Source organism: Phaethon lepturus, unplaced genomic scaffold (genome assembly GCF_000687285.1).
Source record: "Phaethon lepturus isolate BGI_N335 unplaced genomic scaffold, ASM68728v1 scaffold23796, whole genome shotgun sequence".
Lineage (NCBI taxonomy): Eukaryota > Metazoa > Chordata > Aves > Phaethontiformes > Phaethontidae > Phaethon > Phaethon lepturus.
The window spans coordinates 20,722-41,330 of NW_010547230.1; the positions used below are offsets into that span (position 1 = coordinate 20,722).

The 20,609-nt window shown below is 39.9% G+C and overlaps 1 protein-coding gene across 1 annotated transcript in view; it reads left to right on the forward strand.

Annotated features, from left to right (window-relative positions):
* EFCC1 (EF-hand and coiled-coil domain containing 1) overlaps positions 1-20,377 on the forward strand; it is a gene marked incomplete at both ends in the record, with an annotated part of 39,934 nt that extends 19,557 nt beyond the window's left edge. Inside the window, 3 exons of the mRNA XM_010289587.1 lie at positions 16,077-16,222; positions 19,750-19,882; positions 20,183-20,377. Of these exons, the coding sequence (XP_010287889.1) occupies positions 16,077-16,222; positions 19,750-19,882; positions 20,183-20,377 (474 nt within the window). The remainder of the gene's footprint in view (positions 1-16,076; positions 16,223-19,749; positions 19,883-20,182) is intronic.
* Between the last annotated feature and the right edge of the window lie 232 nt (positions 20,378-20,609).

Below are 20,609 nucleotides of genomic sequence, written 5' to 3' on the forward strand. Positions count from 1 at the left end.
GTCTCTGGGTTTAGAATTGTACAGGGAAATCAGTCCTTCCACAGCTTAGGCTAACCTTTTTATTTGGTTTGGTTTCGCGGGGAGGTTTTGCTTGGGTATTTTTTTGGATTTTACATAAGCGATGTGAAATACAGGGAAACAAAACATCTTTGAAGTAGTAGCACTAGCAGAATAGTGATGAAACCTTATTTGATCTCCCAGGTTTTAAGCCAAAAATACGACAGCAGCAGAATTCAGTTACAATTTCCTAAGCACAGAGGCATCATCTCCCCGTTTGAGTTATCACGGGAGTCACACTGATGTTAGCAGAAGTTAGTCACATAAATCCCATCCACAGCAGTAGCACAGATCCCTCAGACTGGGATATGCTGGCACAACCTCGTTATTTCACGAGCAACAGTGTCACTGTGGACTCTTTCTCTGTTACTGAAAACAAATACAGTTAGTTGCAAAAGTAACAGGCGCCAAAATTTCAAATGTGATGGGTATGGCTCTGCGGCGTTACCAGATATGTACTGGGAGGGTAAGATACAGTGAACAATATTCCGGTTGTCTCCATCTATAAACATGGGTTAGCTACAACCAACAGTGCGACGTGCACAAAGCAGACACATGAAACAAGCAGCTCTTGTTTTAACAGCCCAGCTATCAGAGCCCTACATCTAGGTATCATTTGCAACAGGAAAGTTATTTTATACATTCAACTGAATAAAAGCAGAATGTCAACATCATATTGCATGTGGCCAGAAAAAACTGTTTCCTAGAATCTCACACAGTCTAGGTTGGAAAATACAGTAACTGAAACATTTCCAGAGAATCAAATTGCCTGGACCTGATTAAAAGGCTGCATACAAGAAACTCTTCTGAAATAAAGGCAGGCATTGAAGTTCTGCTGTAGGTCAAGATTTTGCTAAGCCCTTTCCTAAACAGTAATGATAGACCCTGAAGTAACCTTTGGTCCTGCATGGCCTTCCTAAGAACAGAAGTAAACAGTGGTCTTAAGGGATACTGGGAACTTGTATGCATGCCACCATGTCCCTCCTGTGCTGCTAAGGACCCAAGAGCCTAAATTCCCATTATTCTGATAAGTGTATTTAAATAACAATTTTTCCAGCAGCTGCCAGAAATCTCACCATAAGACACTCTCTGTCATCACCAGTATACACACCTGAAAGCTGCTTGAGGCAGTTGTGCATGATGTGATTTTAAAGTCATCTGAAATAGATCTGCATGTGATATAACCTTTCTTTCTGTTGCTAATGATGTGTTTGGATTTTAACTGGAGATCTGGGAACGATCTGGCATTTTAAAACAAATGCTTCTGCTAGAAAATGAAATGTATGCACCAGTTTGGTTTTTGTGTTTGTTCTTTGGGGTTTGTTTTTTTTTACCAGCTTAGACCCCTCATCAAATGTGGAGCCTGTCACTTCTCAAACAAGCATTAATAGTGGCCCTTACACCTGAAACTAAGGTCATTTCTATTCCCAGCAGGATGGGACCTGACAATAACCAGTATTTATCCTAAACATCCCAGTTCTGGCCAGGATGAATGCAATTCAATGAGCCTTTGCTAATGCAAACCAGACTTCTGCGTGCTCGTGGGATGCCGTCATTAATCCTTTGAGGACATAAATGTACAGCTGCCTTAGTTTACTGCCAGCATTTTTTTTTTTTTTAATGACCCTCCAGATATATGACATTTAATGTACTCATGCCCTGTTTCAAGGAATTTACAAATCAAAAAAATGCAGGCAGATCATGTTAAATCTTACCTTTAGCTGTTATTGCCAGCCTAATCACTCCAGTGTGTAAAACAAAATCACTCATAGAGGATTATTAGAGTCTCTCTCAGTTATTGAACAATTACAGCACACTACAGAGCAGCAACCAATCATGTAATGAAAGACTGAGTCACTTCAAGTAGTAAGTATAATCAAGATCATTTTAAGAACTGTAACTGATGGTTTGGAGGGGGAAGGGTTCTCCACTGATAAATTTCAGGCTTAACGATACAACAGTATTGCACTTTGCACAGACTATATTGATTTTTTTTCCCCTATTTAGTTGTTTAAAGTATCTATAGAAAACAAAACCAAGAAAAATCTACATTCTCTAGAAAGACCTACTACTGTTGCCAGCCAAGTAGTGCCATATGCCAATGAATAAAGGGGGGGGTTGCTTTAGGTGCTTTTGGGTTGTGGGGATTTTGAACTTTTATTTCATGTATCTCTTGAAACATAATATCACTAGTTACTAAAAACCTAGCAGTAAAATGCAGGAACATACTCTGTGTGCATTTTTTACCCATGTCTGTATGAGAAATGAGCACAGAATATGTTATCTCCAACATTCTGAAATACAAACAACATACTGTGAAAGCCAAACCCATCTTCTTCCTGACGTTTGGTTTTATTAAACGTAGAAAGTGACGGTAAAATTAAGCTCAAATTTCCAAATTTAAGAATTTTCAAATTTAAGGCTTTCTTCCTCAAAAATTGTCACCCCACATGCCATCCCCATTTTCTAACAGGCCACCTCCGCCTACCTAAGGCTACATAGGCTAATAAGCTTCCTAATGCAGCCAGCAATCACCTGGAATATTTTCCTAGTGTGACTATACTTGCTTTTAAGGTGGAGAGTTAGAAACTTCCCCCTCCCTTTTCAGTGCTCGCACTAAAAGTTAGAATAACTTCTCCATGACCTGGAACTTCATGGGAGTTTGAAGACGGATCAGAAAAAAACTTCAATGTGAAATTTCTAGAACGTTTTCATTAACAATTATTTCTGCATATCAAATTTTATCCTAACCCGTCTTCCTTCTAGTACAGAAATCTTAGGACTTGAAACTGTACTGTAGAATGTCAAAAAGGCAAGGGAAAAGATTAAGTCTCATATTGGATGCAAGAGGAACGGAACAGCATTAGAAAGTTTGGGATCTCATCCAAGGCTGAAGCAGATGAGAAGTTTTCCAAAAGAGTTGCCCAGGGCAATAAAGTGCAAATAGAAAAAGTGGTATAAAAACCTGGTTGCAGAAGTTTAAATATTAGTCACCTGCTGACAACTAAAATGAAAGGCTAAATATATTTTTTATAAATACCTGAGGTTTTTAATTCTACTATAGCCCTATGATGTTAAATTTAATAATTGTTTTTACAGTAAGGTAATACAACTGGTATCACCTACCACTTCAAACAACTGCATTTATTTTAAGTCTTCCTCCTAGTGCTATGTTACAGAGAACTTCTGAGGACTGCTTCCTGTTTTTCATACAGATTTCCCTCTTTTCCTGTGGAAATCTATTGAGGAAACTCTATGAAAACAAAAGGAAGTATCTGCTTCTAAATACCTGTAAGATTGTCCAAAAGAATCGCCTTTACCCACTGTGGGGCTCCTGTTGAGGGTAGGGGCTGCATACGATGTGAGTAGTGCTGTGTCCCACAGAGGTAACTGTGAGCCCTCAAACAAGCCGCATCCAGCTCAGATGCAGCAGGGCTGCTACATGGATACGAGCCCAATGAAGAGAGAAAAACCTGCAATTAAGCATGGTCTTAAAATAAAAAAAAAAAAAAAGCCGGCGAAAAACCACACACCCAAGGGGAAAAGAAAGAAAAAAAAAAAAAAAAAGCAGCAAAGAGCCAAAGCCTTTTGTTAGAATAATCTAGAGTAATGTTGATTGGAAAAACATGAATCCCAGTTATCCAACCTTCCTATGAGGAATTTTCCTAGTAAAAACTTCCATCTGCCCCTCTCCCCTTCAGCTCATTTATTAGCTCTCCTACTTGAGAAGAACCATAGGGCTGTACTACAGTCTGTGATGCCCATACATGACCAGTCATTATTCAGGGAGTAAGACACAGTAGCACTGAGCCATGTATGATTAAAGATCTTACCTCCGTAATGTACCTTTTTTAATAACCTAACGTCAGTAACTTCTGTAATGCCTTAAATATACAGCAGCCGAAACCGAATCACTCTCAGGTTTTTGCATCACTTCAATTACCTCTAAGGTAGCTCTGATTTGATTTAGACATCTTAAGTTTCTAGACTGTGGAGCTAGAAAATCCAAAACAAAAGTAGAAAATGTGCTTCATGTACGGCAACATAAATTCGTGTCTGCTTCTGGTTTCTGACAGCCTGCTAGGCTCCACGGAACCTGGATGGAATTTACTCCCTATGTACTGCAGTTCTGCTGCATGGCTGAGCATTTCAAAGAGAAACTGAGCCACAGGCATTGTTAAAAAAGGATGGAAGGTGGTTTTGTTTCAATTTTTCATACGCTTGTTAAATAATCTATATGCAATTTCCAGGGCAGTAACTACTTGCTCAATCAAGTTTTCTGCTTGTTCAGTTAAAATGTAGTGGAAAAAAATAGGGGTGGGGCAGAGGGGAGGAATGGGACTCATTTTAAATTACTAATAAAATCTACCTGCTCCTTTGTCCTGCAAAAAGAAATCCTAGTATCACTTACATCATTATTCTTTTCAAGGGCTCCTGTCAGGCTTTCCTTGTACTACTGGCCTAATTCATAGGGAACACACCCCACCCTGGGCAGCTCCGAGGGGTACGTGCAATTTTAGAACATTATCTCAGCCGCACAATATCAGTGCTGGATAAACCACACCAACACTAGCTTTTCTCCTTCCTAAGAGAGACCATTATTGATCTTGGTTTTATCCCAGTAATACCTCCTAATTTCAAACAGGTTAGGTCATGATTTCCTCACACTGACACAGTATACACTTACGGTAAGTTACATCATTTATATCCTACACCAACAGTCCTGTGGTCTAAAATCACAGCCGCATTTTATAAAAACACGTGCATGTGAAGAGAGTATCAGAAAACTGGCCTTAACAGTGCAATAACAGCTCAAGAAAAGAGAAACCATCCAGATGGGACCAACAATCCATTAGTAGCAAGCAACACTGTCCAGTGCTAGGGATTCAGCTAACGCTAACGTGACCGTGATTATATTTTTAGTCTCTCTCTTTGCTGGGCTGCTGTATGCCCAAGTTACACTTCTTAAATGTCTTTTAATGTAGGCCTGTTCTCATAGTCTAGTTGCTTAACTGTTTCAGCTTACAGTACCTTGACATACCATATTTTATTTACTGGAAGTCATCCCTAAACCCTGGAGTTTTTGTATATATGCTCATATATTAACCTATGTCCTACATTTATGGCATCTAGTTTTTCAGAGAAACAAGTTGATCACACCTTTTTTCCTCTAGTAAATGTTTGTATTAATTTATGCCTACCTTCTACAAATCTTCAATGATCTATATGGCCACTCTGCAAAATCCAGGTGATTCTAACTGATAGAAGAGGGTGCTTTTTCCAGGGCAGTACTAAAGATTGCCTAAACCCCATTGAGTCTTGATTTTCTGTTTTTGAACATCATGGAAATTCATACAGTATAATCCTGTTACAGAAACTGAAAGATGTCTTGTAAAGCAAAAGCAAATGGTAATACTGAAATCTTTACTTAGTAAAAAGTTTAGGGAGGTGTGTGACTTCATTTATATAAGGATTGCAACTGATACAAAAAAACTAAAATGTAATTAAACTGTTTTTATGTCAACGAGACTACATATTTGGTTAAAATTATGCACCTGCTTAAGTATCCTGCTATAGTAGGAAAGATATTACGTAAGGTTTAAACTTAGATGAAGTTTAAGTAAATTTGGTGATAAGTACAATGCAAACCTGCTTGGACTGAGGTTCATCAGATAAAGAAATTGGAGGTACTGCGGAGACAAGCAGAGGTCCACCCATGGAGAAAGCAGATGAGGCAGAGTGCTGAACATACGCTGTCAGAAATCAGTTCCTACGTGCGGAGAGCAGCTATGTCTGGTTACGTTACATTTCTGTCACTGGCTTCTCAACCTGCAAATAACGTTTCTTATCCAACTGTACAGCCAATAAAAGACTAAATAAAAGCTGCTATGCTATGAACTGGTGAATATCTGATGAACATTTGGGAAGGGAAGGCATTCATTTGGGATTGCTGTAAAGGCAGTTATTTTTTGCAAGTCGCCTATGAGAACAATAAAGGCTTCAATAAAGCAAAAGACAGGCTGCTTTCAGGAAACTTAAAACTATTGCAAAAAAGCTTCAGAATAGCAGGCACAGAGCTTAAATATAAAGGAGTTAGCAGAATTATACAGTATCTAACAGAGAAATAGCAGTCTCTGAAGACCTAAGGATGTTTTTACAAACATCAGTGAAACAGAAAACACAACAGTATGAGGTAATTGTTATTCTTGTTTCCTGACACAGGATCTGAGGAACATGGAAGTGGCGACTTCCCCACGTTCACAGCAGACAGTTGTTGGCCCCGACACTTCAGGCACAGGTCTCACAGTAACTACGTGTCCCCTTTGCGCTCCGAGCTTCTGGGCTCAGCGATAGCCGCAGGACAGCTCTCGTCTCGGGAACTTGCAGGGACCGAACGACTAGACAGGCCTTTATGCAACTGTCCTGTGAGAGCGTAAGAAATATCCCACTTAGATGCAAAATTGATGGTTGCAGCCCCTCCTGTTAACATACACTAATGTCACATTTTCCCAAATGCTTAGTAAGAGCCAGTCAGAAATAACTTGCAGCCCCCTTAAGGGACAAAGTTGCTTATGAAGTGAGCCATCTTCCTTTTCTGTCACTCCAAATCCATGAGGCCCTCAGTCTGTGAAGTTCCGAGATAAGTCCAGAAGGAATTTACATGGCAGTAAATAGGTACTTTCAGGGTTTATACCACAACTGGGGATATCTGCGGTTTTGCCTACAACAGAGACCTGAAAAAACAGTGTTTTGTCGGACATTTTAAACTCTAAGAGTTAATTTCAATAGGATCTCCACCCTGCTGATAAGTACTCCCTGAATCTGTTTAGGAAGAACACTTTTCTTTATTTAGGAGGCATTAAAAGGATCATTGGACATTTGATCTTTACTGACAGACACTAGCATGCAGGAGATAACGGAAGGATTCCTTGGGGTTAAAGAACACACACCTACGTGAAGAAATACATGAGGGGGTTTGTTTTACAAGCAACGGCAGAAGGAAATTATCTACAGGACCACAGCTCTGCTGCTCTTCTTTATCTGGCTTATATGCCCTATATCAAGTATCTTAGTTATAGCTATCAGTGTTTTAGAATTTCACGGTATTTTAGTTATTAGTTTTTGGTTGTAGGGTTTCAAGCATCTTTCTATAAAATACAAGTCAGGATATTAGGAGAGAGAGAATTCTAAAAAATAAAAGTTTGGAGATCAAGAAGGACAACTAGACTTGGGAGAATAGATACACACAACTCATGCGTATGTAGTTATGGGGTGTGTTTGTTTTCACATGCCTCTGTTGCTACTCCTTATGGGGTTGGCTAAAAGGAGATCTCAAAAAAAGGTCTAGATGTTTTGTCAGTGGGACGGTCTGCCTGATTAGAAGCAAAGAGAACTGGAAATCTTGAGTGAGAACTTGTTCTCGCATGAGCTTCAGCCTCATTTCAAACCCATACTTCCCAATAAGCTGGAGAAGTAAATCGTTGGCATTGCTTGTCCGAAATGGCCTTGTACCGTATTGCCAATACGGAGAGTTCAGCAAGCTCCAGGCAGAAGAGCCTACGTCCTGTCTTAGAGTGGGGTTGGAGGATGTTGAGCTGAGGAAGGGGACCCACAAGATGTAGTAAAGCATCTCGTGGAAAGCAGCCTGTCGTAGACCCAAGTGCTGAAGTGGCAGCCAGCAGGCTGGATCCAGGCCACTGGGCAATACCATCCAGGCCTCTCCAGCTGGGAAAGAGCTGTTACGGAAAACAGCTGAAATGGCTGTCATGGCATGGTGTGAGGACCAACAGCAAAAGTCTTAATTCACCTGCACATAGCCAGGTACTCTGAAATACTGCTGCACCCACACGGCCTATTAGGAAGGTCCACCAAGGGATATTTGGCTGCCTGGGCTGAAAAGGTTTAGCCATATTGGTGTAAGAGGGAAATGCTGTTATTTAACCAACAGTTAGTCAGTGGGTCAGTACCATATTGCATAAAGCCCTTCTCGTCCTTCAGCTGTCCCTCAGTATCGTCTCTTAAGACAGAGACTGCTGTGCTGCTTCGCATTATTGTGAGGTCTAGCACCAGTCCCAAATCCATATACACTGCTGAGTCTTGTGGGCTTTTGGAGTAATTCTGACATTGCCAGCTTAACACAAACTTCAGTTATACTAAATCAAAATAATTGTTCCAACATGGAAGGAAGGGAAACTCAAGAGCAGAGCTGTGTAACAGGTAAGAAGAGCAAGTAACAGATCTAGGACTTCCATTTCCATGACTAGGAGGAAAGTTGAATCCAGGTTTCTAACTCAGACTTCCAAGAAAACTTGTGCAAGCTTTAGCAAATAGCTTTTACGCTAATAGTTTAATCAAGAGCAAGCGATACTTAAACTTTTCTAGCTTTATTTAGATCTGCATTGTTTGCATCCAAACTAGACTTTCAGAGCAAATATCTGAATTTCTAGCTAGTAGGGTGTGGCAATAGAGTTCTTTATTCCAGTGGAACAACATCTGGAAATCATTTCCTTTATTTTGTCACAAAAGAAGTCATTAAGGGGCAGGAATATCTGAATGACATAATTCCAAAGTGATGTATGTTTCTCCTGGATAGCGCAGTGCGTATTAACCATAGAATACCCCACACAGAGCAAAAAGCAGTCTGATTCATCAAGGATATACTCAAGAACTACTGCCATGCAACTTAATCCCTTGCTAGGTACAGGATTTATAAAAGCACTATAATTACCTCATCTGTTTAGCCTAATTCTCAAATGTTATCTTCCATGGAGCAGCCCAAATGACTAATAGTTTATTAATAATGGTAACCTAAAGTTTCAAGGCCAAAAAAGGTTAAGGAAAACACCAAACAGTGAGACTCGGAGATCTTGAGCTGCATTTCAGAGCTGAAACGAATGTATTCTGTAAGTCATAGAATGAAACCTGCCCATGGGGTTTTAATTCAGCATCCTTAGTTAATTATTTGTAGTACATTTGTGTGTGTGTGCATTCATGCATAAGAGTGCCGATTTTGTACTTCGGTGGGTCTGTCTTAATGCACCGATATTTATCTTAACTGTAAATGTGACCTTAACCATTACGTTGAAAATGAATGACTAGGTTTTTAGTATACTCTTCATCACGGTATGATATACCTGACTGGAAAGATTACCATCAATTTTTTTTGCTAATTATAGGTGCCCACTCTGACTTATCTAAATGGTCACAGTACCTAGTATTTCAGACCAAACTACACAAACCATAACTTCCATGATCCCATGCCACAGCTGCAGTTCTCTTGCTCCATTGTCTCAAATTCCATACCAACAACAACAACAACAACAAAAATCAGGACCCAATTATTATCTGTACACATGTTACACGGTAATTATGTGTAGAAAGCCTACCTGAAGTAATTTGCCTAGCATATGCAGGGGCTCTGGCAGAGACAGGAGTAGAATCTTCTTCCTCAAAGGAGCATTTAGTTGCTCTAACAAGGACACTCTCTGTTCTGTTCCTGCGTCTCACCTGACTTGCCACTTATAGCTTCTGCAGTAGATGTGAAAAGAACCTCCTGGCAGAAGTTTCCTTCTCTCTAAAGCTGTCCTCCATGCACAGAAATCATTCATCCCCTGCCTTGAATGAGGCAAAGGTCACACAGGCAAAACATTGACTGCGATTTTACAAATAATAACTATATTGTAATGCATGTGCTCCAGGGGTTACGGCAACCTCCTGACATCTTGTAAGTTGAGAACCTTAAAAAACCAAATACACTTAAAACACAAGAATTTGTATCAGGTAGCATCATCATGACATCTGACCCTCTTGTTAGAAAACACAGATTCTCTACATTCTCTGCATAGATTTCTGCTCAGAGTTAACCAAGCGACTGACATCCCAGTAAATTATCATCCTCCATGTGGACCTGCAGTGGGGGAGGAAGGAGAAACCAATTTGTGGGTGGTTTTCCCAAACATTTACTGATAGGATAGTAATGGCAAGAATCCAAGAACTTGGATAGCATCCCAAATTTTAGCAGGGAGTGTGTTTGGCCCTTAAGCACTTTTTTCTATAGATTTCATCTTCTGTCCCTTTATCTCTACCCCAATTCTGCCTCCTTTCTCCACGTTCAAGTCTGCCGCCGCTGTAATTCTCCATCTCACTTTAACCACTGCACCTATTCAGGCTGTGACTCAATCGCATGTTTCCATCAGCAGTAAAACCTGATCAAAAGCTCTCTCCACCCGCCCGCTCCTGTTGTGGCCCTGCGTTTTGCCATCCCCTGAAAGATGCAACTCTTAAGGCTATGGACTGATCCAAATTTTAAACTTCTCTCCAAAAATAAGAGAGGGTTGAGATATCTTAAACACGTCTCATTTCATAAATCCAGTTCATAGCAGCACAAGCACTTGCACAACTCAGACCACACAGGATCAGGTATGAGAAGATGCCGAGTGGAAGCAAGGTGTTAAAGGAGAGAGATGGTAAGGAAGAGGGAGTTTTTCTTCCAAATTTATTTGGAACTACTCTTGCACGCCCAAAAAACTCCTCTGGTCTTTCCTATATGTCAAAGCTCTGTGCTAGTGTCCCTGCCAGGGAGGGCACAGAGAGCAAAAGGGAAAAATCTCAGCCCCGTTCTTGGTTGTTAGTGCCAGCTGGCCTAGCATAAACAGAGATTCACAATTGTTGGCACAGTTTTACGTATTTCTTCGTTGCCATTGACTGGAGCGTGTTCAGTACTTCAAAGCTCTTAAAAACAGTCAGTGCTCCAGACAAAGGAGATAAAGCTTTTTAGAAATGCATTTACTTCTGCTATTCTTGCTCACCTGAAACCCAAAAGATCAGCCTAAGAAGCATTTGGATTGTGAGAAATTCAACCCAAATGGCACGGGAAAGCAATACGCAACGGAAGACCTTTGCATCTAAATCTTTGAGAATGAAGTATGTCAGGAAAATCAATGTACCACCCAGGAGATACATTTTTCTAATCTTATTTCAGATTTTATGAAATGGAGCAGCGACAAAGCAGCTGACAAATGAACGATAAAGAGGTGTATGGAGAGTAGCTAGTTTCTGAAAAACAATTTCCCCCAAACAGGCAGAGCTTAGAGAAGTTGATCTTTGGAATGGGACAGTGTGGACAGTAAGAGGCACATTTATACTCTGTAATTTCACTACGTCTGCACAAAGGTTTCTGCTGTCTCAAAAATGTTTGAAATCATCATAGGAAGAGCACTGCATGGCAGCAAGGTATAACTCTGCTACTCTCTGCTACCTGTGACAGATTTGCCTGTTTATACACAATTGCAGAAAGATAGAAAGATTCTGCAAGAAAACACATTGCCACTAGCAAAATGATTTTTTTCTAGAGCATGGTGATTTTGCCAAGAAAATAAAAATCATCAGCCAATAACAGGAAACCTCCCAGAACTGTAACTGGTATTAAAGAGTCTCTTTAGCTACAAACTTCTCCTTATTTCAGTATAAATCCAGTGATCTTTATTAGAGCTACTAAACAATTCAGACTTTAAACATTTCTATTTAATGCTTTACAGATCAACCGATTTAAAACCTGAGATTAAGCAATTTAAAATCTGAATTGATCATAGAAAGTTCACTCATATGATTTCAGTTGGAGAGGGGTTCACAGCTTACAGCACCAAAGACAGATGCATTTGGAAAACCTACACAGACACTTAGCTCCAGTGGGAAAATATATTTCATCTGAATGTTAAATGAAAAGTCATAAATAAATCAAAAATATGCACACCTTCTCAACTCTGTAATTCCCTGCAGGGAATAAGCCAAAGCTGAAACCACTCTGTGTTCCCTGAACTCTGACAGTTTGGGTAAAATAGTACAAAAATTAAAATCACACCTCATCTTGGTTAAAAAAAACACAAGTCATACACTTTTAAAATAAAGTACAGCTTATTTTGTATAACTATACTTAAGGCAATGTAGATATTCACACAGCTGTTGGACCTGCTCCAAACACATCTCTAAAAAAGACTAGTTAAAGGTCTGTGAACATGAAGCTAAGTAATTTCTCTGAGTTATTTTATGATTAGTCAGGAATTATTTAAGTTAAAGATTTGTTTAGTGCCAGAAGCAGGTGGGTTTTGCTGCGGTTAGAAGTTTCCATAAGAATAACAGAAGTGCCAATTAAAAGCCAATTAGTCATGGAAATTACTTTAAGGTCCAGCACTTTGCAAAGTCTCCCCTCTTCAATTTTCCTTCTCTCGAGCTGCCCATTATCCTCAGTACAAAGACTTGAAAATGAATGTGGCCTGTTTGCCTGTCTCCATGGAAGCCTTGCCACGCTGCACCGTACACAAACACTTCCCAGGCGTCTTCAGCACTACCTTCCCTCTGATCTTTGCCCTAAACAAATGTGCCGTTTATTCACTCTTCTTCGCATTTATGAAGACCCATTTGATGCTGTATGAATACTAATGAGAAAAGAATTAAACCTATGTTTAAGAATGAGTGAAGATTCTTGCTTTTAGCGTTTACCATGACAGTGAAAGCATGCCAGTTGGCCTCTTTCATTATGCTCTTCTTTCAATCCTGAAACCCCTGCCAATTCAAAATTAAGAGTGCAGGTTTGGCATTAAAGTCAATTAAAAGCTCCCCAATAGGAAAAAATGACCTAGTGGTTAAATCACATGATGAGAAATCAAGAGATCATGGTGTTTCATTGTTCTGCTACCGAGGAGAACCACCATGACTCCATTCAGGCCTCCATCACCATCCTCGTTCAAGTGGGAAATGCTGTGTACTCCAACAATGTGAACTAAGGAGCATGAAGCAACCCTATGAGTTAACACCTTCTGTACTGTTGGGCTGCATCTTCTTTAAAGTGCAAAAAAGAGACAATCCAGTCAGAAATTTGAAATATTCTCTGAAGTCAATGTAGGATCCTATATTGATGGCAAAATTAAAGAAAGAAACAGTCCTTTCTTCCAATAGACAGCAAAGATTCATTAGTATCCCTAATGCTATTCTTCTAGTCTGTGCAACATTTCTGATGAGAACTTTCTTCAACCCATCTCATCTTTAGTTTCTAGTTATAGTTTAAAGGAATGGTGAGTTTGCCCTTGCAGCTACGTGAGCAGTATCAGCAGCCCCCTTTCCCCCACCCCCTGCCAGTTTCTGTATAGCCAAAAAGATCTCTAGCTCTGCCTCCTGACCTTTGGCACCAGATTATTGCCTTCAACTGCTTTTGGATGACATGAATGAAAACCAACTGTGTTTAAACATCCCTCCTTTGGGAGTCTATTGCGCAGGACATTCCACCTCCCTTTACCTACTGGGCTCCTGGCAAGACGTTCCAAAACAAAAGGTTTCCAGTTTTGTTATTTCCAACAGATCCTTGACATTATATATTAGCTGACCAAATCACTTGGGTTTTTTAAAACTTGTCTATCTACTCATGCTGCTGCTTGTTTTTTTTTTTTGTCCTTCATTTTTACCTGTCATGGACAAGCTTTGAAATTCCAGCTTGTCCATGCCAGACGTTCCTTCACGCACATTTAAAATCTGCCCCTTTCTTAAACACCTTGAAATAATTTCCATGCATGTTTCTAGAAAACAAGGCTGTATCTTAATTTGTGCTGCCTTTTTCTTTAGGGTGTAAGGTACACTAACTTTGCTTCTGTTGGAGAAACTAAGGCACAATGTGATTTGGTGCAAATGATAGAGCCTGGGCTAGAACCAAGATTTAAGTTCTGGAGCACCTGGGACTGTGGGCACCCTTGCTCAAAACTTGCATTTCTTTCTAATTTCCCATATGAACATCTCCAGAGAAGACAGAAACGGCTGTCTTTAATCAATATATTGGGCAGAAAGACCTAACAAAACATGCCGTCTGTATGGGTCCCTTAATTTCTCCACATTAAGAGAGCGCTGATGAAGTCCTCTAAAGAAAATTACTATAATCAGAGTTTGTACTTTGTATTTCATCAACTAATTATAAGTTCCCTTACAAGAACTACAGAGACTTGAAAGCTATTATTTAGGTCTGTCTCAAATCTCACCTAAGTGGAGGGAGTCAGCTATTCCAAGTCCTGTATTTTATGAGAAGGATTGTTTTGTCCACCAAACTTCATAATGTTCCTTGGACTGCAAGCTAAATTGAAACCAGGCTGCCAGATGTAAGAAGTTAATACCACTAGCAGATCTCCCATTAACCATCACAGGATTTACCCACTTCTGCTAGAAACACTTTCATGATACCTGCAGTATTCTCAATGTTTTATGGGTTAAAATATTAACCAACTTTGAGACTACAATGAATATTCAATGGAATGTCAACATCTCTGTATCATGTGAACTAACTCTAGAAATCTGAACTCCAAACAGATCCAATTATACCGCAGCTCAAAACTAAGAGAACAGTCTGCACAATACCGGTGACAGTCCTTAAAAGACTGTAAAGGATTGAGTACCAGACCCCAAAATATTTTTGTCTTAAAATGAAGGAAATTAGCACATTTCATAAAAAAACAAGATGTAACATTCTTGTGAAAGGAAATACTACTACATTCCACAACAACTGTCCAGAACACTGAAGTTCTATGATGCTTCCAGGAGTCCCCATTTTGAATGCCCAAGCTTAATAGTGCTTGCTATTTGTGCACTACGTCATAATTATTTTTTCCAGAACTAATTAAGCTAAATGGCTAGCCAGACTGCATTTTGGAGACTGCGAGCTCCCTTGACTTTACAGGAAATCCAATTGTTGCTAGGCTAAATAATACCATAAATTGTAAATGAAATATGTCATCAGTTTTTATGCAGTTAGCTCTACTCGAGGGAGTAAAAGGAGTGCTGGTTCCTAAGCATGGATTACCTCAGCCTCTGTCTCTACAGATATTTTGAAATACTGACTTCTGTTGTTAAATTCATGATCTGATTTACTTGGTATACTTTCACAAGCAACAGGGGAACTAATATTGGTGTGGTTCTTCAGGAACTGACAGCAGCTGTGTTAGATTAAACAAAAGCTCTCTGTGATAACTCATCTCTAACTTGGCATCAGCTTTTCTATTACTACATCTAAGGTCCTGTTTCTAGCAGTAGTTCCATTTACAGGCAGGAAGTATTTAGGAAGTATTATTCTTGTACAAAAAGATCACGTTATACAACTTGTTTCAGTATAACCAATTTGCTAAGTGTTTCAACTCTCACTTTTTGTTGATGAATATTTACTGTGTTAAGTACAAGAAATATTCAGTATTCACCAGACCAAAACTAATCTTAGAAAGAATTTGGAGGGAACTTAATTTACTGTAAAACTCCTGAACTTCATTTGCTTTCTTCTGCATATAGATTCTTTGTAAACTACAAGACAGCTCCTACTGGGAAAAGTATAACCACGTTATTATACGGTCTAAATAGGAAAATATCCTGATCTAACTATTGAAAGTAAACTGTTCTCTAAATAGTAAAAAAGGAAGCAATGGAAAGGTACTCTATATGAAATGTGTAATATTACATTACACAACACAGGCATGTAACATACACAAGCTTGTAATGGATTGGACTTGGTGTTCATTTAGCTCCATACCTGAGAGGTCGCTTATTCCTACCACAAAGGATGTTTGACATAAACCTTACGTGTGTAGATGGATATGCCAAATTTCCATTTATCCAGTCTAACTGTGAGTTTCTTACTACATTAGAAGAGTCCCCATGGTAAAAATGAAGCATGCTGTCAGTGGAGAAGGGAAAGTTTATGGCCAGAGTAGACTGTTTCCATATATATTTTCTAGATGTCTTTCACCTGAACTAAGAGCTGTAAGTAACATTTAGTTCTCATTACCTAAATCTAACAATAGCTGAAATCTGCCTTCCTTTGATTCTTAGTGAAGCAGTCGAATGCAGCCCTCGGAGTTCAGTTTCACAGGCACTGAAGGCAGATACACCCGTTCTTCTATAGCAAGTCTGGACAATAGCATTTGATTGTCCCTGTGCTACGCTGTGCACATTCACCTTGGTTTTTCAGATTTCCTGATTTTGCCCTTCCTTTCCAGGTCGAAAATTGTGAGATTTCCACTGCCCTCAAGAAGCGGCCCAGAGCAGAAAGAGGGAGCAGCCTTACCAGATGGAAGATACTGCACGTCTGTTGTGCAACAAGATCGACGGTCTCCCACCGGTGGAGCTGGCATTTCTGAGAACGGTACCAAACCCAGTACCCAACTACGTTATTTCCTCACTGGTTTGTAAGATCCTGAGCAGAAAAAAACTAATATAGATATTAAACCACCAAAGCCACAAACCAATCCTCATGAATCTTGAAATCCTAGACCTAAATAAAAGGCAATATATCAGCTTTCTACTTCTCACTCCCCACATAATTTTGTGTTTAGTAAAAGACTGAACGTATTACTTAGAGCTATGCTTTAAAACTGCTTTTTCCCCCCAAACGATTCACCTCACCAAAACATTTTTCCTGGCTTCAAAGTATGAAGTTTTCATTTCTTTGTAAATAAAGACTCAAAACTTCAGCTAAAATAATTTCCAAGCAAGCCATTTGCAGTTAACATCCTGTACAGTTCCACTGTTCTGAAACATCCCGGCTGCTTCAGCAACAATGAAAAGGTCCAACCTGTTCCGCACATACAGCGCTAACCACCGCCATAACACTGCATACTTGCGATGTCTCGTGGGACCGCATGAAGCGTTCCTTGAAAGTCTTCTAACATCCCTGGGTTTGCCAAGGCTGGCTCTCGCTATCGATGACCTCGACTAGGCTTTTGTAGAGCAGACAGTTAGAAGGGCTCTCAGAGAGACAGCAATTTGAGGGGTGGGTCATTTAGCTGCTGTCATGATGAGACACATTTATGATAGGCATCTTAGAAGCCAAACATTTTCCCTCCCTCTCTGAGTAGTGGCTTACGTGCCAAGTAAATTGCAAATGCGAAGTCTGGCAAGTTTGACTTACCTTCAGTGATTTGAGGGAGGAGGGGATGGAATGAAGGTGTGTGGGTTTGACATATCTAATTCAGAAGACAAAAGCACTCACCTGACATTAACTGTAAGCAACAAGGCATCTTTACTGGAGTATTTAGTGACAAAAAATGAGATTTTAGGTATGTATTGAATGGATCTGGCAAGCAGCTGCTTACGACTATGAAAAATAATGACATGTAAATAAAATTAGTATTATAGTATGTTCTCCATGTGGTTAGACTTATAAAATAAGCCTGCTTTTACAAATATTTTTAATCCAATCAGACACTTTGCAAGCTCAGAGTTTCCACGTCTAACCTACACTACCCATATTTCAAGTACAAACAGCTTTTTAGTAAAAGCTTTTCAAACAAATAAATTGTGGTTTTATGGATTTTAAAAGTGTGAAAGTGTTCCACCAAATAATCAGGCAGAAAAATAACTCAGAAAGTTGAGCAAATAAAAATATTGTGTGAACATCTGGGATAAACCTAGATATACTAGATAAATAAATCTAGATGCAGAATTATTTGTAATTGCTTATATATACTTTAACAAATACCAGTTTCTCAGAGCAGAACAACACTTGCATCAATGGAATTGGGCAAGTTATTCTACATTAGCTAGTTTACAAATTAATGCCTAAATATCACAATAATAAAGTGCTCTATGATTCTACTGACAGAATATTTTTTTAAAATATTAGCTTCATAGAAGAATTTTAATACAATACTGGCTTTATGTTAAAAGAGGTGCATAAAAAGTTTTGCTCTTCCTCTCCCTGGTTTCCAGTCCTACTACTCATAACCTACAAGGGGCGTGTAAAAGACAGTCTCTTTGCATACACATTTAATCAGAGCAGAGGACATTCTCAGGGCAGGCGGGGAGGAAAAAAAGCCAAAAAGCATTACATGTATCTTAGATATCTTAGCATGAAGACAGCTTGAGATTCACAGGCCTTTTCCTCCATTTTTAAAAACCCTAATCTGAGTGTCTGCCATGCCAGATGCTGCAATTAATTTACTGGATTAAACGTACCAGTTTGAAGCTCTTCAAGGTATCTGTAGTGTTGGGTAATCAGTTCTCATGGCTGCCACAACAGTTGTAAACTCTGATCGTTATCCCTTTGAACTCCTATGGTAAGAAAATAAATGATGATAGAAAAAGATACTAATGTATGACAGATTGAAAATATAAAGCCTTTTTTTGGTTTTGTTTTGGCCATGCACAGCCTCACAGAAAGAAAGTGCTTCTAATAAATTAGTTTGTACAGTGTAAGGATTGCCATGAAAACGCAGACATTCATTCCCTAATTAAAAAGCAATACTGCATGCAACTAAGCTTTGTTCCTGCTTAGGCAATAAATTATTGAACATCATAACCTATAAATGAGGCATACTGAATGCTACCAGAATGAAAATTGCATTAAAAAACCTATTCTTCGTTGCTGCAAATAGACCCATGAGAGATTAAACGCAGCGCAGGCTGGCAGCGAGGGAGCCCGGCAGACGTGGCGTAGCACGGCTGCCCTCTGAAGGGGACCCTGCCCAACGGATGGCTCGCTGCCTGCTGCAGACCACCTCAGAAGTCCTTCTAATAGTGACAACGGAGACGGTACTTCAGCTGGAACTGCCAGCGCTTGTGTCCTTGAAGCGAGACAGAAAATCATTTACCTGGGAGTCTCTGCTGGATGGCTCGTCCCCTGGAGCTCACCTTTCCTGTGCCGGTTGAACTAAAGAGGCACAACGCCTGTAGTGCCACCTAAGGTCAAATGCGTTTCAGTGTTTGAAGAAATAACAGCATTTGACTTGATCGCTCTGTTAGAACTCATTAAACCTGCTCAGTTAACTGAGAGCGATTGAGGTAAATAATGATAAAATTTAAAATCATGTTGACATTGGCTTAATCTGATGTCAACTCAAAATAAATGTTAAGAATAAAAGTGTGAACAGTGCTTTCATCTACTCACTCTTTCAAAAGACTCCCTATAAGTTACAAGCATCATAATAACACTCTGAGTCCCAGTAAATGCCTTTTTGTGATAAGGAGGAGTTAAAAGTGATAGCTTTTATAAGATACAGCTAAAAAAGTTAAAATGCTACTGTAATAGTACCTGTATATTTACACGTATTGTAGACACTTCACTTGTAATTTATTTGGCATGTGAGCAGACATTAGGTTTAGGTAAAAAAAGATAGAACTAAACATTAGATAGCTATGGGTCTAATATTACATTTATATATTAAAATCACCATCCCTACAAAATACATTAAGGGAATGAATTAGAGAACATTTGTATCGGATTCCTGCACTCTGAATATGTGTTCGGCTGGTACAATGACTATGCCAAAAAAATTTTACAGAGTACAATGGCTTCTCATGCCTCTTGAAAAGTGTGCATTTGATCATATACATGAACAGTAATTGCCCCCCCAATAACACACTGATCCTTCACATGTGCCCTTAGATTATCATTACTTATGGGAAAGAAGGGAACTGAAGTGAATTAACTACTAGGTACCTGCATGAGAGTGCTGAAGTATTCAAGACCCTTAAAATACTGATCTTTGCCGAGGCTCCCTTGCCGCAGCTTTAAAGCCCCCTTCCACGGGTGCTGAAGGACCCTGCACTGTGTTTCACTGGGGATTTTAAAATCTCACGGCCTTCTGTCTCAGTTGGGGGGGGTTCTGCTGCCGCAGCTGCAGGATGGGGGCTGTCGTTTTGCTGCTACGCGGTTGTTGGTTTCTCCGGCAGAGGATCAGCTGTTCCGGTCGGTGGAGGGCCAGGCTGCCTCTGATGAGGAGGAGGAGAAGTGGGCAGGAGACCAGCTGTCCCAGGTGGACCAAATGAAGAAGATGCTGGCCAAGCTCCCTTGCTGTGGCAGCGGGTAGGTTTCTGAGATTAATGGTAATTGAGCCCTTTGCAAAGTTATTTCATGACCTGAAGCCGCCATGGCTTCAGTAAGAATCAGTAACACTGCGCAGCAAAATCAGCAGACCCCTTTGCCCACCCTTTACAGCTCACGGAAAACAACATGCTGGATATTCCCACCTAACCCACGTCAGCTAGGAAGCTCATTCTGATCTGTGCTGCCAAGAGTTTTGCAGGAAAACTGGCTTTTACATAGACCTTCACTGTAAGGTTTTACTAACTTTTCTTTTTTATTATTTTTGATGTGTATATATAGGTGTGATGAAAAAATGTGGAAAAAGCTAATGTCTTACTTGGAGACCACCAATACTGATGGCTACGACACAGCCCCTGCGGAGCTCGCAGAGAGGATCACACAGCTAACCGAACAGCTTGAGCTCAAAGGCCATGAAGTGAAGAAACTGGAAACAAATATGGAAGAGGTAACGGGTGCCAAGCAGAGTGTGAAAGAGTTAGTTAAGTGTCTTTAGTAGCTGCACTGATACCCATATGTGTTTATATTTTATTCTGGCCATTCCGCTCTTCTGTTACTGCTGTTTCTCGCTGTGCCAGTAGTTTGTCAGCTCAAACGTCCCATGCTTTCCTGTAACACCTGCATTCCCAGTCTGGTCCCTACCTGAACCTCCATTTATTTGGAGGATGAGACATACAGCAGCCAGAGTCAGACACAGAGTCTTCAAATA